Genomic DNA, 14428 nt, shown 5'->3' with positions numbered 1-14428 from the left:
AAAAAAGAGGTATTTTTTAACCTAGCATTTTTAGGGGCGACCCCAAAAGAATTAGGGGAGACTTTTTTATTTTCAACCCATAGACAAGGTTATGGGATGTCCTAATGGTTTGGAGAACACGTAAACGGCCTTGATAATCGGTAGTTTAGGATTGATTTTAGCAACCGATTATGATTGTGTTCTTCTATTCTTTTCTTTGTTTTTAAAATAAATAAATTTGGGTCTACTATCAGAATCAGTATATAATAAACATCACACAACTACCGATCGTGAAAGTAGAGCAATCCGAAGTTTCATTTTTTTTTGCAAAAATTGAATTTGGGGCTACTAACACAATCGACAGATAATAGACATTATCTATCTACCGATTGTGAATATAAAGAAATTCCAAATTCCATTGGTTTTTGAAAAATTTGAATTTGGGGCTACTACCACAATCGGTAGAAAATGAACATCATGAAACTACCGATTGTACAATCGATAGATAATAAACATCACGAAACTACCGATTGTGAAAATAGAGAAATTCAAAATTCCATTGGTTTTTGAAAATTTTGAATTTGGGACTACTACCACAATCGGTAAATAAAGAACATCATGAAATTACCGATTATGTTTGTGTAGATAATTTGAAAATTTAAGAATTTTGACAAAATCCAATTTTGGGACTACTTTGTAATGTGGAAATTAAACAAACTTCATTACTACCGATTATGTTAGTTCATTTACTACCGATTGTAATTGGAAGTTAAATGAACTACATTTACTACCGATTATGTTTGTGTAGAGAATTCAAAAACTTAAGAATTTTGACATAATCCAATTTTGGAGCTACATTGTAATCAGAAGCCAATTAAATGTCACTGTCTACCGATTGTAGATATATTTTGGCTAATTATTTTACAATTGGTAGATGTGGTAATCCATTATCTACCGATTATGGGTAGTTTGGCCATTAAAAAATTTCATGATGTTCTCCCGATTGTAAACTTAATTACCGATTCTGGGTAGTTTCTCTCCATCGTAAATTTAACTACCGATTATGAAGGATAATTTGACCATTAAAAAAAAACGGGAGATAAGAAATAGCTTCATTTTTACGTTTGGATGACCTGTTTTTGTTTTATGTGCCCCCTAAAAATGTTAGGTTTTTTAAAGTTGAATAAGGTACATTTAGATGAGTATTTTCCTTTCTCTCCAAAGTCGGTAGTAAATATTCATGCCACAAATTTTTGCCCCTAACAATTGTCAGCCATTTTTACAGCCTCCACGGCTGATTAGTCAAGTCAAGTGTTGATGGATTTGTGTAAAGTGACGATACGTTTTCTGTACACGAAGTCCAAAGCTGTAGAAAAACTTCTTTATGCATTCCTTTCTTCTCAAGGAAGCCTCCTTTTTAGTCCTTTGGTTTTCCACTGTACAAAAAAAAAAAAAAAAAAGAACACTGAAATGGCGGTCAAGTCAGGGGTGGATCATGAAGAAGAAGAAACCGAAACAAGGGTAAACCTTTTCCCTCTCTTTTATATCAAAATATCAAAGTGGGTTTTCATCAATTTCTGTTTTTACAACTTCTATGGTACTTTAATTTTTTTATTTTTATTTTTTTTTGGTATTAACAGGATGAAACAGAGAAATGGATTCAACATTACTCATCGTTGCATCAAATCCTTTTAGTGGGTGATGGAGATTTTTCATTTTCATTATGTTTGGCTAAAGCATTTGGTTCTGCTTCTAATATGGTGGCTACATCACTTGATCAATATGGTATTATCAACTCTTCACCCTACTCTTTGTTTTTGTTTTCATGCTTCTATTTGACTCAATACTACTACTACTACTCCCTCTTAATACCCTACTGTTTCATTAAGTAATGTTGCACTTTTGCAATTTCTAGGGATTTGTATTTTGGTACCAAATGAAATTGGAAACTAGTCCAGAGAATCCTGAGCTGATACTTATATCTTCTCTAATGTTTGTTGAACAATGCAATTTAGGCTATTTGAAAATGCAGGTTTCTGATTTTTGGAGGTTAGCATGTCTTGAAAATCATGTTTTGTGGGTTCTTAGGGTCATACTTTTACAAGTAAAAGCTAATTTATTTACATTTGGTAAATATGTTAATGCAAGTGGATATTTTTCATTTAGGTCTTAATTAGATCATCAACAAGTGATCTAACCATAGGATAAGAGGTTTAGGATGGATATGCTGTGATGTCAGTTACGTGACGATTTGAATGGTGCTGAAACTGTGCTCAAATTGAAATCTCGGGGCATATTTCCAAGATGACACTGGATTTTGGGGCATAATCCCCATTTTCCCAAATTGAAATCGAGAGATTTAGGGACTCTACCACCTATATAGTAGTAATATTTAGATTGCGCAACTAATGTATTTTGAAGGAAAGTATCTAACATACAAGAGCATTTAGTGGAGATGCGAATAGGTTTGAAGAAATTGTAGAAAAGGTTTAAGAAATGGGTTTTAATTGTTTACAAACTGCATTTCCTAGAGCTATACATGGACTGAAATGGATGTTTACAAGGAATGGTCGTCTGAGTATTAATTGACGACTATATCATGTATTGAAAGCGGTATCTGAACTGCATTCAGAAAACTTACCAACCTAAATCCGTCGTGCAATTGCTTGCATACATTTCACTACATCTCTCCATCTATCGACCACTAAATTGTTTGGTAACCTCTTGTGCCTTGACGGATAATGATGAAATGCATGTAAGCAACTGCACTATGGATTGATTGGTAAAGACCTATCTAGTCATTATCTCATATATTGCTGGCTTTGCAAATCTGAAAAGTACTGGCCCGCATTAGTTTTCTGAGTGTTAGATATGATAAGAGTGAAAATATGAGGTATTTGTAATCGAAATAGGTTTGAGAATTGAAGTCCGACATTCAATGCTTTCCACTCCAAGCATATATATTCCAGATTTATCTCAGTTAGTTAATATTCTACTCTGAATGTAGACTCGGAATAGTTTGATGCGAGAATCTTGTTATCATTGCTATGATATCTTGCCAATTATGTTGATTTGAAAACCCTCACAATGATTTCATTTTCATTTTTCTGAATGATTTAAGGTCATTACGCTCATTCTGATTTTGATGTTAGATGTTTCTAATTTTCTGCTGTTATTCTGTCTTTCCTAATTTATGACTTCATTTATCCTATTTGTTATGTTGACTTGTTGTCCTTGTCCTTGTAGAGTTAGGAACTTGGTTGTTGCTGTTTTGTTTATTGTTGTTTTGCAAAATCCTAAATATTACTTCCTACATAACAAACTTCTGTGAGGGTTTAGAATCTTTAGATTCCAGACTCAAGGTTGTCTTGGAGTGTTAGGGACTTTGGGGATATCTATCTTCACAGCCCTAAGAAGCCACGACTCAAGACATCCAACTGATCAAGCATTATGAACCATGCCTATTTATATGTTTATGTAGATACTATTCTGTTGAAAATTTCTTGAATTGTATTAATTAATCATCTGAAAATCGGTACGAGATTAAGAAGTAAAATAGAGCGTTAATCAAATTTAGAGAGTGTAGAGAAACTTGAAGCAACTCTCATGTGTAGAATTGGTCCTATGAAAGGCACTGGCTTTAAAGTATTCTGTATAGTGTTAGAGTCACAGTAAAATACAGTTACACATGTGTAGAATTGGTCCCAGGAAGTCATGTCTTCCTAGGATATAGGTATGTAGCTTCTAGCCTTTGTACGATGGTTATCTTGTTTGTTACTTTGTTTGTTTTTTGATCAATGAGATGATTGTCTAGTGAGAATGATAGGAATTCATTGTCTTCCTGTGAAACAGGAAGTATCTCGTGACTTCTGTAAAGATGGCTGTCTTGCATGAATGATAGGAATTCATGTCTTCCTATGAAACAGGAAATATCTCCTAGCTTTACCTAAGTTTAAACTTTAAATATGGCTTGCCTTTATAGTTTACTAATTCACAAAAGAAAAAAAAGGAAACTGGACATGTTTTCATTCTATCTTTTCAACTTTTGCCAACCTTAACATACTAATTATATAATCACGAACCAGATGTGCTGATTAAGAATTACCAGGACGCAAAATCAAATTTGGAGAGTTTAAGAAAACTTGGAGCAACAATTATGCATGGTGTGGATGCCACCAGAATGAAACTTTATCCTGACTTACAAAGGCGGAAGTTCGATCGAGTTATCTATAACTTTCCACATGCAGGATTCCATGGAAAGGAAGATCAAGTTCACATGATCAAGTAAGGTCTCTTTTTCCGATTCTTTTTATTTCTGTTTACTCTCATTTCAGTATTATGTGATAATGTTAGTGGTATATGCATGTGTTCCTGCTTTCCTTTCCTCTATACACACATTGCAGTGGATTTACTATAGAAGCGTATTCTGCTATTGCTATTTTTTTTGATTGATCATTCTGCTATAGTGCTATTATATTGGATACAGAAATATCTGGAGTGTCGTTTATTTGCAGAATGTATTTTTTCTTGGACTTAGTTGTAAACAGGGGGTGAATGTAAAGGATAACAATACTATAATAGAAGATATACTTCAAGATAGTATCATGACGAAAATTTTCTTTCATCTCTCTATCACATGCTTATTTTCAAATTTATTGAGAATTCTAAAAAAAAGTTTCACATTAATTCTTTGATATTCTTACCAATTTTTTTTTTTTTTTTTTTTTTTTTTTGTGTGGTGACATAGGATGCACAAAGATTTAATTGGGGGTTTTTTCAGGAATGCAAGCCATATGCTTAGACCCTTTGGTGAAGTTCACATTAACAACAAGAAAGCACCACTATATGAAAGCTGGAACCTCGAAGATCTTGCTAGGAAATACAATTTGGCATTAGTTGAGCGTGTTGAATTCAAAAAAGAAGACTATCCAGGTTACAAAAACAAGAGAGGAGCTGGGCCAAGATGTAATGAGCCATTTCCTTTAGGAAAATGCTGTACTTTCAAATTTGTTTTCAAGAAGTCTGCTCTCGAGTATATTCACACTGCACCCTACCAAATTCAAAGAACACAACCACAAGTTCAAAACCCACCTCCATTTGAACCTAGTCATCTTTCTATACTTCCCCAAAATCACATGGTCCGACCACATACTGATAATCCTACTCCACTTAAAGTTTATAATCCCACTTGGCTCCAAGTTCAGCAAATGCCATCTCAACCTCAAGACCGAGTTCTATTTGATGTTGGTTATCCTCTTGCAAAAGTGAATAGACCAAGTAACTTTAGGTATTTGGATTCACCATATGCTCCGAAGGTTTCTGATAAATGTTATTGGATCTTTCATGAGTATTTTGCAGACACCGAGAAAATGTACGGGCAAACAGGTTACCATGTCGGCCGGGTTGTTCACGAAACTCTGAGAACTGGATTCGACAGATGCATGATAGAAGCCAAAGGAAGAGATCTTAGTGGTTATATAATGCATCTCGAAGAACTACACCATTACAGTGTTTCGAGATCAGAGTGGTTGCGTAGAATGTTGTATCATCTTGACAAGCAAAAGATGGGTTGAAGTTTGGGTTGGAAAGCTTTGTGCACACTGGTGAAATACTTAACCTTAAACTATCAGGAGTGGTTTTTTCTTGGAAGTCCCCTAATTTTGTGCAGGTTCTGATGTTTTTACTGCTAAACATTTTATGCTTCTTTGGTTGAGGCTGAGTTCTGGGAAGTTCTTCCCGTATTTTGTGCAGTATCTGTTGCATTTCCCATCCATCCGGATTGCACGCTATACTGTTTTTGTCTGAGACTGTGAAGTCCATTGTACAGTGAAACTTAAGTTTATATTGCTAATCTTATTGTAGTCAGTTGACTTGAGCTCTTACAATTAGTTAGTCCCAAAATTCAGCTTATGTCTTTTGAGTCCAAATCTGTTCACACTCCTCTAACGAGTGTATATTTCACATATTCTTCTGATTGGTTGATTATTTAACTGATGATCCCATTATCCTTCGTGTTTAGAAATACGGTCCTCGTTACATAACTTCCTAAATTAAGTCAAGAGTAGAGATTAAAATATGAAATATACACTCGTTTAAGAGTGTGCACGAATTCGTACTCATGTTTTTTGGTTGAAAGATTTTACAAGGCTGTTTTGTGGACATTATTACAATTGTCTCCATTTTTAGCTTTGGAGAAGTCAAAGACTAGAAGCTGTTTAGCTTGGACTGAAATCTTTGACTACTGGAACCAAGAGTTTGAAACATTTAGCCTTTCTTTTTGGTCAACACGATCGAAGTTTGAAAGGAAAAGGAGGCGAAATGTCTCACCCACCACTCAAACTAGTAGTATAAATAAAGGAAGACAGAACTCTCCCAATTCATATTCTTCAAGCAATTCCAACCATCTCATGGGTTGGGATGTATTCTAATCTCTAACAAAATTCAAATCTATTTTCTACCAAAATTCTGATTCATTTTCTCTTTTTTCTATCAGAAAATTCTTTCTCGTTTTCTCATTTTTTATTCATTTTATCATAAATACTTCTCCAAATTTTGGATCTAGAGATGGGGAAATATATTGAGATATTAGATTTAGGTGTTAGAATTGCTGCAAGATTTCATTCTCACTGTCCACATCCTGCTAGGATGTATTATCATCCTCCTCCTAACCATGCCAACCTACAACACCAAAAGGAAGTCTATAATGAAGCGTCATCGAGTATTAATAGCAGCAGCAATGGAAATTTTGGACTCAAAGTTTTTGGAGTTGGTGGTCTTGATACTACTGAGTTCATTCTTCATTCTCTAATTGTATAAACGATTAATTATACGCAGGAAAAAAGAGTTATGCAATATATTTTCTTCTTTGATTTTGATTTGAATTGTTTTCTGGTTAGTGAAATGAAATGTCTCCACTGACTCATTGATTTGAATAATTTATTACTACACGGTTTCCTTGTTAGGCAAATTATGTGAACAGGTTTGAGTTGTCATCCATTTTGTTCCCCCTGAAGTCTTGGAATGAGACATAAAAGCATGTACAACGCACAATTTGCTGTTTTCGACATACAATCGCTTCGGGAGAGATTTTTTTCCAGGAATCGGCCCAGAACTTTTCCCAAAGACAGTGACTAAATACACCTTCCAAGTTTGGGATCTAAGCCATTTATTTGGGGCCTGTTACTGAAAATAAAAAAGGTTATTAGGAAGTAAATTCTCAAAACCCCTTAACCAATTATTTTCTTACTTTACCCCTGATTAGTTAGTATTAATTAATCGTATTAGGTGTTAATTAGTCATGTTCGATGTGAGATCAACTAATGTAAATCGATCTTCAAAACATCAAACAACTAACTTTTTTTTGATTTTTTAGCCTAAAATACTATCCAAAATCGGTGATAGTTCATGCACTAGTAAACCGATTCTGGGTTGGTGTTTCGAAATTTACAGAGGACATACAGAAAAGGTTGGAGTATACATAGATAAAATATTGGGTCAGGCCGGGCTGCCTGGTCTGTTTCCTATATCAAGCCAGGCCGGACGGGCTTGAAATTAAGCTACCTAGAAGGCCTGTCAGGCCGGGCACCAACACTAATTTGAAGCCTAAAGCCAAAACTTAATCGTTAAACAGGCCAGGCCGGACATGCCACCTTTTTCTAGTATGACATTTGACATGTTTGAAAAACAATATAATTAAACAAGCTCACTGTCGAACAACAAACAATCTAATGAAACAAATACTCAATAGTCTTAGAGGATGTAGAAAAAGGAAAAACAAAACAAACATAAATTTCTTATCAAAAGAATAACTAAAACTCTATGTCGAAATTGTTTGTTCTTAATCAGAAAAGACCATCCATGAGCTCCCTGGCTTCTCTACATCGAAGAACTTCTTTATTCATGTACTCAAAAACTTGGTACTCTATGCTGCTTTACCTACATAGGTTAAAAACAAAGCCAGATTAGGGAATACAGAGAAATCATATTATAAGAAAATAAAAATATGCTTTGTTTGCCTATTCATTGGTTAACTTTTTATCAAATTATCAACTGAACTAATGTCATATATACTAGATAATTATGAGTTAGAAAAAACATCAGAACTAACAGTAAAATACTTAGTTACATACCTTAAGGATAAACTGAATTAAGGGTCACTTGATCGTCGTCATCTTCGGTGGAAAAATCATCGTTCAATGGATCCATCGTTTGAAGGTAGTCTTTAAACTCATCTTTCCACCAATCTTCAAAACACACACACAACACTCTAGCATTTTTGGCGTTAAACAACTGCGATAATCACCCACAACACGCTTTTCGAGAAAAAATGCTGATTCATATGCAACCGTATACACCTGAACTGCTAGGATATCACGCGCAATGCAAAAGAACCGGATACCTCTTTTCGTTTTGTTTCCACCAAGCCAATACATCAAACCTTTTCATCTTCTCTGAACTTGGTGGTGGCTCAGCGTAATACCTTGTAAATTCTTGTGATGTTGTAGCAAGTGGCTCACTTCTATGCTTACTTCGAGATTCCCAAAAAATGTCTTCAACTGAGGAGCTAGCATTCCCTTAAGTGCCCTGTAAAGGTGGATGTGTACTAGTGAGAGTTGTAGAAGTATTCAAAACAATATTAGCTTGTTCGTCCACTTCCATGACAGATACGTACTCATCAAAATGACTTTTCATCTTTTGAGATATTAAATTGCTTTGCTCCTAATCACATCGAATTTTATGTGCATAAGTACCGAAGCATTCCTAAATGTCAAACAGAGTAGTTTCCATACCTTTGAAGTTAAGCCGAGGATCCAAAATGCAAGCTATCGCAAACAAATCAGGAGTCTCACCCCAATATTTTACGAATTTTTCTTCCATGGTAGCAATAAAAACCTTCAAACTAGGAATATTTCTATGAGCTGAAAATACTTTCCCGATACCAAGCAAAAATCTAAAAACAGAGTTACTTGTCGCATAATTAGCGCAAGAAAAGTAGTTAGTTGAACTCCGGCGACTGAATCGGTTTTTTTCTTCAAAATTTTTTCTTCGTTTTCAGTGATTCTCAATTAATTGAGACGCTTCTTAGGTAGAATAAATGATTGGTGTTTATCGAAAAGATGACCTAATCAATAAATAACGACATTTATGTCGGAAATCCATCAATCAGAAACTGTTTTTACTTCTGAAACAACACCAAAAAAATTTAGATCTCAAAATTCTGATTCTTCAATGGGTACAACTGAAAACAGTGAAAATCCATCATGTTATATTCCTGATGATATTATTTGAAAAAATGGGGGTACAACAACCACACCCAATATTTCGCTTAGCAATCTGTATGGAAAAACTCCAATATACTTTCTAGAGAATCAACTAGACAGTCAGACTCAATCTAGATAAAAAGTATATCAAAGAGTTCATATCTCAATCTCTCGATTTGAAATATACTCAAGCAAATAGGAATCTGCGAGTCTTTATCAAATACTAGAGAGATAACTTGGATGGTACCAAAGACCAATATCCAAGTGTCAATCAATTTAAATCAACAACCAAAATGTCGGATATTCTAATTGATTGAACAACGCACAACCTGTGATATTTCAATTATATAACAAAATATAATGCAGAAAAGAAATAACACAGACACCAGAATTTTGTTAATGAGGAAACCGCAAATGCAGAAAAACCCCGGGACCTAGTCCATATTGAACACACACTGTATTAAGCCGCTACATACACTAGCCTACTCCAAATTAACTTCGGTCTGGACTGTAGTTGAACCTCAATCAATCTCACACTGATCCAAATTAAGCCGCTACAGACACTAGCCTACTCCTACGTCTCTGATCCCATCAAGATGCTACGTACTTGATTCCCTTAGCTGATCTCACCCACAACTAAGAGTTGCTACGACCCAAAATCGAAGACTTTAATAAACAAATATGTATCACACAGAAAAGTCTACGGTAATAGATAAATCCGTCTCCCACGAATATACCTACGAGTTTTGTTCCGTCTTTTGATAAATCAAGGTGAACAAGACCCAATTGATAAACCAGACTTATATTCCCGAAGAACAGCCTAGTATTATCAATCACCTCACAATAATCTTAATCGACGCAACGAAAAAAGATATTGCGGAATCACAAATGATGAGACGAAGTGTTTATGATTTCTTTTATATCTTGTGAATTCTTTTAGCACAACTAGTATCACACAGAAGGTGTGGGGATTAGGTTTCTCAGTTGCTAGAGTTCTACCTTATATAGTCTTTCAAATCAGGGTTTGCAATCAATGTTAGCTTGGTAACAAAGCATTCAATATTCACCGTTAGATGAAAACCTGATTAGATTCAAGCTAATATCTTTCAACCATTAGATCGAAAACTAGCTTGTTACACACAAATGAAATGCAAATGTGTATAATCTAAGTCTATATAGCAAAACGACTTTTGTCTCAAGATAGGAGATAAATAGACTTTTGAGTGATAGATAAGTTCAAGTATCCACATACCTTTTAGTCGATGAAGATCCACCAGTTCCTTGAGTAGTCCTTCGTCTTGTATGATGATTGCTATGGAGTTCTTGAGCTCAATTACACTTTCTAACCTAGTCCGAGACCTTAGCTATAGTAGACTAGAAATCAAGACTTATAGTTTTGATCACTAACATTGACAAACATGCTTGAGATAGCAACGCATGCGAGTTCGACCGAGCAATGCTCTAACATTATTAATGATTGTATGGATGAATGGAGATTTAGTTTGATAGGCAGACTAGATTTTGTTAAATTGAAATTTGAAGCTGCTGAAACTGTTTTGAGACAACAATGGAAAATTAAAGGTACGCTTCAACTCGTTCCAATAGGCAAAGGTTTCTTCATAATTAAATTGGATAATGAAGATGATAAAAAGCATATCTGGGGAGGTTTTTGGTCTGTAGAATCTTAGACTTTAAAAATTCGTCAATATGTTAATCCTGAGAAACAAAAGTCTTCTTTTTTCTTTGTTTGGGTTCAGTTACCTGGTTTAAGTATAGAATATTGGAAGGAAAGTATTGTTCTACAAATTGGAAGAGCTTTAGACCAGTAAAGGTTGATGAAAATACTTTAAACAGGAAAATTGGTTATTATGCCAGTGTATTGGTTGAAATTGATATAGCTAAAGAAATTCTAAGCAAAGTATGGGTAAAATCTATATATGGAGGTTTTGAGCAAGCAGTTCAGTTTTCAAAATTACCTAAATATTGTAATCATTGCAAAACAGTGGGACATTATGTTACAGAATGTAGACTCAAGCAGAAAGAACAGATGCAGCAGGAAGAACCTATTATAATTCAAAAAGAGCAAAACAAAATATGGAGAAAAGTTAACTGAAAGCCTAAAAAACCAGTCCAAATAGGTTTTGATATTTGTGAAACTTTAGTTGGTCAAGATGACCTTCAGACTGAAGCAGTAGTTGAAAATGAAGTAGCAATTATTGAAGCAATCATTCCTCCAATACAGCATGCAGCAGAATGTCTAACAATATGGAGAATGCAGTAAACTCAGGTAAATTTCAAGTGCTTCAGAATTTAGAAGATAATGCTTTAAATTCAGTGGTAGAGTTTCCTGCCCCATCAGTGGAAGAAGTAATTCAAGCAATAACTAGTTCACCATCAATAAATTCTGTTATCAATGTGCTTCCACCATTGGGGAAGGGAGGTACAAAATCAGTTGAACAGTTATCTGCAAAACAAAATACTGGTAAGAATGTGAATGTTGTCACAAGACAACAAGCAGCAAATTTAGCTTCAAATGGTGGTAAAAATGGAAATTTGAGAAGATCTTTTTCTCAAACTCAACCTTCTAAATGAAAGCGATCTATTTGAATGTCATAGGCTTAAGAAGACTTAAAGCCAAAGATAAACTGAAAAGTTTAGTGAATTCATTAAGTCCTACTTTAGTTTTTGTTGCTGAACCAAAGGTGAAAGTTTCTACTGATTTTTGCAAAAATCTTAATCTTCCAAATATGCATTACAAGATTATTCATAATTCTTCTACAACTAAAAAAGGAAATATCTGGATGTTTTGGAGTGCCAATACAGTAAAACTTTTTTAAAATAATACTCGATAATATAATAGTCTCGCTAAAATAATAAAATTTTCTAGTCCCGACTCGGGCTCTTAGTGCTAAAATAATAAATTCGATAAAATTATGATATAATATATTTCAAAATCTCCCCTTAAGCATTAATAGGTCCTAAATATTATATAAAATAATAATTCCAATAGAAAATAAAAAACAATTTTCATACACATTAAATTTTCTCAAAATATGATTCGATGTTGGTTTGTTTTTCTTTGAAGTTCAAATCAAGTTGTATTTCATCCTTAGTACTGTAGTTCGTAGTGCACTAATTAAGATACTTTATTTTTTATTTTCTCAATACGGAAATTCTTGTTCTTTCCAAAGAAATTTTTTATATTGAGAATTATTCTTTAAATTAATATATTATTATTATACGTATAAAATAATAAATTATTATTTTATCGATTACGTAATATCTCTTTAAAATAAAAGGATTTGGGTGGTCCCAAGCCTATTATTTTATAGAAGTTTTACTGTATTAGTTGTCCTACTGTTGTTTCAAGTACTTCTCAGGATATTACAGTGAATGTGGGGGGAGTATTAATTACCGGAGTTCATGATGCATGTCTAATTGTTGATAGAAGAGCATTATGGACTGAGTTAGAAAATTTAAGCTCATTAAATCTGCCATGGTTAAGTCATTGGAGATTTTAATACTGTCATGTGTTTAGAGGAGAAGAAAGGGTGAAGATCTCCATTAACTATTTCCATGAATGAGTTCAATAATTGTATTCATGTATGTGGTCTAATTCAAGCTCCTAAAACTGGTGTTGAATTTTCATGGTGTAATAATAGAGAAGGATCAAAGAGGATTGTGTGCAATTTGGATAGGGAAGTATATAATGCTAAATGGCTTGATATTTATCCTGGTTGGAGCTATAAAGTTTGTGCAAGAGGCACATATGATCACGGTGCTTTATTAGGAGTGAATGTTGTCATGCAAAAACCTAAGAATGCTCCCTTCAGAGCATTAAAGGTTTGGCTTAGTCATCCTGATTTTTGTTAAAGAGTCATGGGAAATGGATTTAGTTGGTAATCCAGCTTTTATTTTTCTCAACAAACTCAATAGGTTGAAGCAAATAATAAAACAATGAAATTGGAGTGTTTTTGGTGATATTAGAGTGAAACTACAAAATGCCGAGGAAGAAGTGGTACAAGCTGCTCTCAGTTCTGATAGACAACCAGATAATATAAACTTATTGGATAAACTGGTAATTGCAAGAGGTAAGCAGGAGATCTTGTTACAACATAGCAAAAAAATAGCACAACAGAAGGCTAGAGTCAAATGGTTAAAATAAGGTGCTTCTGATACAAACTTCTTTCATACTTATATCAAAATCAGACAAGCACATAATGCAATTTCAGAATTGGAGAAGGTATCTGGGGCCATTGTTACAACTCAACAAGAAATATCTGATACTCTTGTTGAACATTTTGAAGATAAATTTAAAAAGAAAGAAGTATTTTTTGCTGAAGGAAGTTTTGATAATGTGCCAAAAGTAATAACTGATGAAGACAATGTGCTTCTTACTGCTGTTCCTAAAAGTGAAGAAATAAAAAAATTCAGTATTTCAAATGGATCCAGACAGTGCTCCTGGTCCAGATGGATTTGCTGGATGGTTTTATAAACAAGCATGGGATATCATTGGTGAAGACTTAATATCAGCAATTCAATACTGTTGGAGTAGAGGATTTATCCCTAAAGGTATGAACATAAATTTTCTTATACTTCTACCAAAAATTCAAGGTGCTAAGAAAGCCAATCAGTTTAGACCAATTGGTTTAAGTAACTTTTGCTTTAAGATCATAATAAAAATACTCACTGTAAGAATGAGTATTATTATAGATAAAGTAGTCTCTCCACAACAAGGAGCCTTCATCAAAGGGAGAAATATCCAAAATCAAATTGCTCTAGCTTCTGAAATGATAAATGAGATGGAAACTACAAGAAGAGGTGGTAGTATTGGTTTAAAACTAGACATAACACATGCATATTATTCACTCCGCTGGGATTTCTCGTTTCAAGCAATGTCTTGTTTTGGGTTCTCTGCTCAGCTACTACATTATTTACAAGTATTATTTCAGTTTACAAAAACATTTGTAATGGTGAATGGTGGCCCAGATGTTTTTTTCTCAACGGGTAGAGGGTTAAAACAGGGTGATCCATTATCACCAATTCTCTTTCTGATTGCTCAAGATGTTCTAAGTAGAAGACTTACTAATATGGTACAGGAGAGAAAATTACTTCCAATGGTGGTTAGAAATGGCATCTATCCTTCACATATTTTTTTTTGCAGATGACATCTTCTTGTTTTGTAATGG

General features: G+C 34.1%; 1 protein-coding gene across 2 annotated transcripts; it reads left to right on the top strand.

Annotated features, from left to right (window-relative positions):
• Nucleotides 1-1427: 1427 nt before the first annotated feature.
• LOC113353841 (heavy metal-associated isoprenylated plant protein 41-like) lies at nucleotides 1428-5870 on the top strand. 2 transcript variants are annotated; one of them, XM_026597318.1, is made up of 4 exons: nucleotides 1428-1500; nucleotides 1620-1764; nucleotides 4065-4263; nucleotides 4760-5870. In XM_026597318.1, exons 1-4 carry the CDS (start codon nucleotides 1450-1452, stop codon nucleotides 5550-5552), a joined length of 1188 nt encoding a protein of 395 aa, XP_026453103.1. In that variant the 5' UTR covers nucleotides 1428-1449; the 3' UTR covers nucleotides 5553-5870. The 2 variants fall into 2 exon arrangements, with proteins under 2 accessions (XP_026453103.1, XP_026453102.1); XM_026597317.1 differs by having other exon boundaries at nucleotides 4727-5870.
• The last annotated feature ends 8558 nt before the right edge of the window (nucleotides 5871-14428 follow it).

This window comes from Papaver somniferum, chromosome 2, assembly GCF_003573695.1.
Source record: "Papaver somniferum cultivar HN1 chromosome 2, ASM357369v1, whole genome shotgun sequence".
NCBI classification, from domain to species: domain Eukaryota; kingdom Viridiplantae; phylum Streptophyta; class Magnoliopsida; order Ranunculales; family Papaveraceae; genus Papaver; species Papaver somniferum.
The sequence above is the reverse complement of the archived record's forward strand: the minus strand, read 5'-3'. Positions and strand labels throughout refer to the sequence as shown.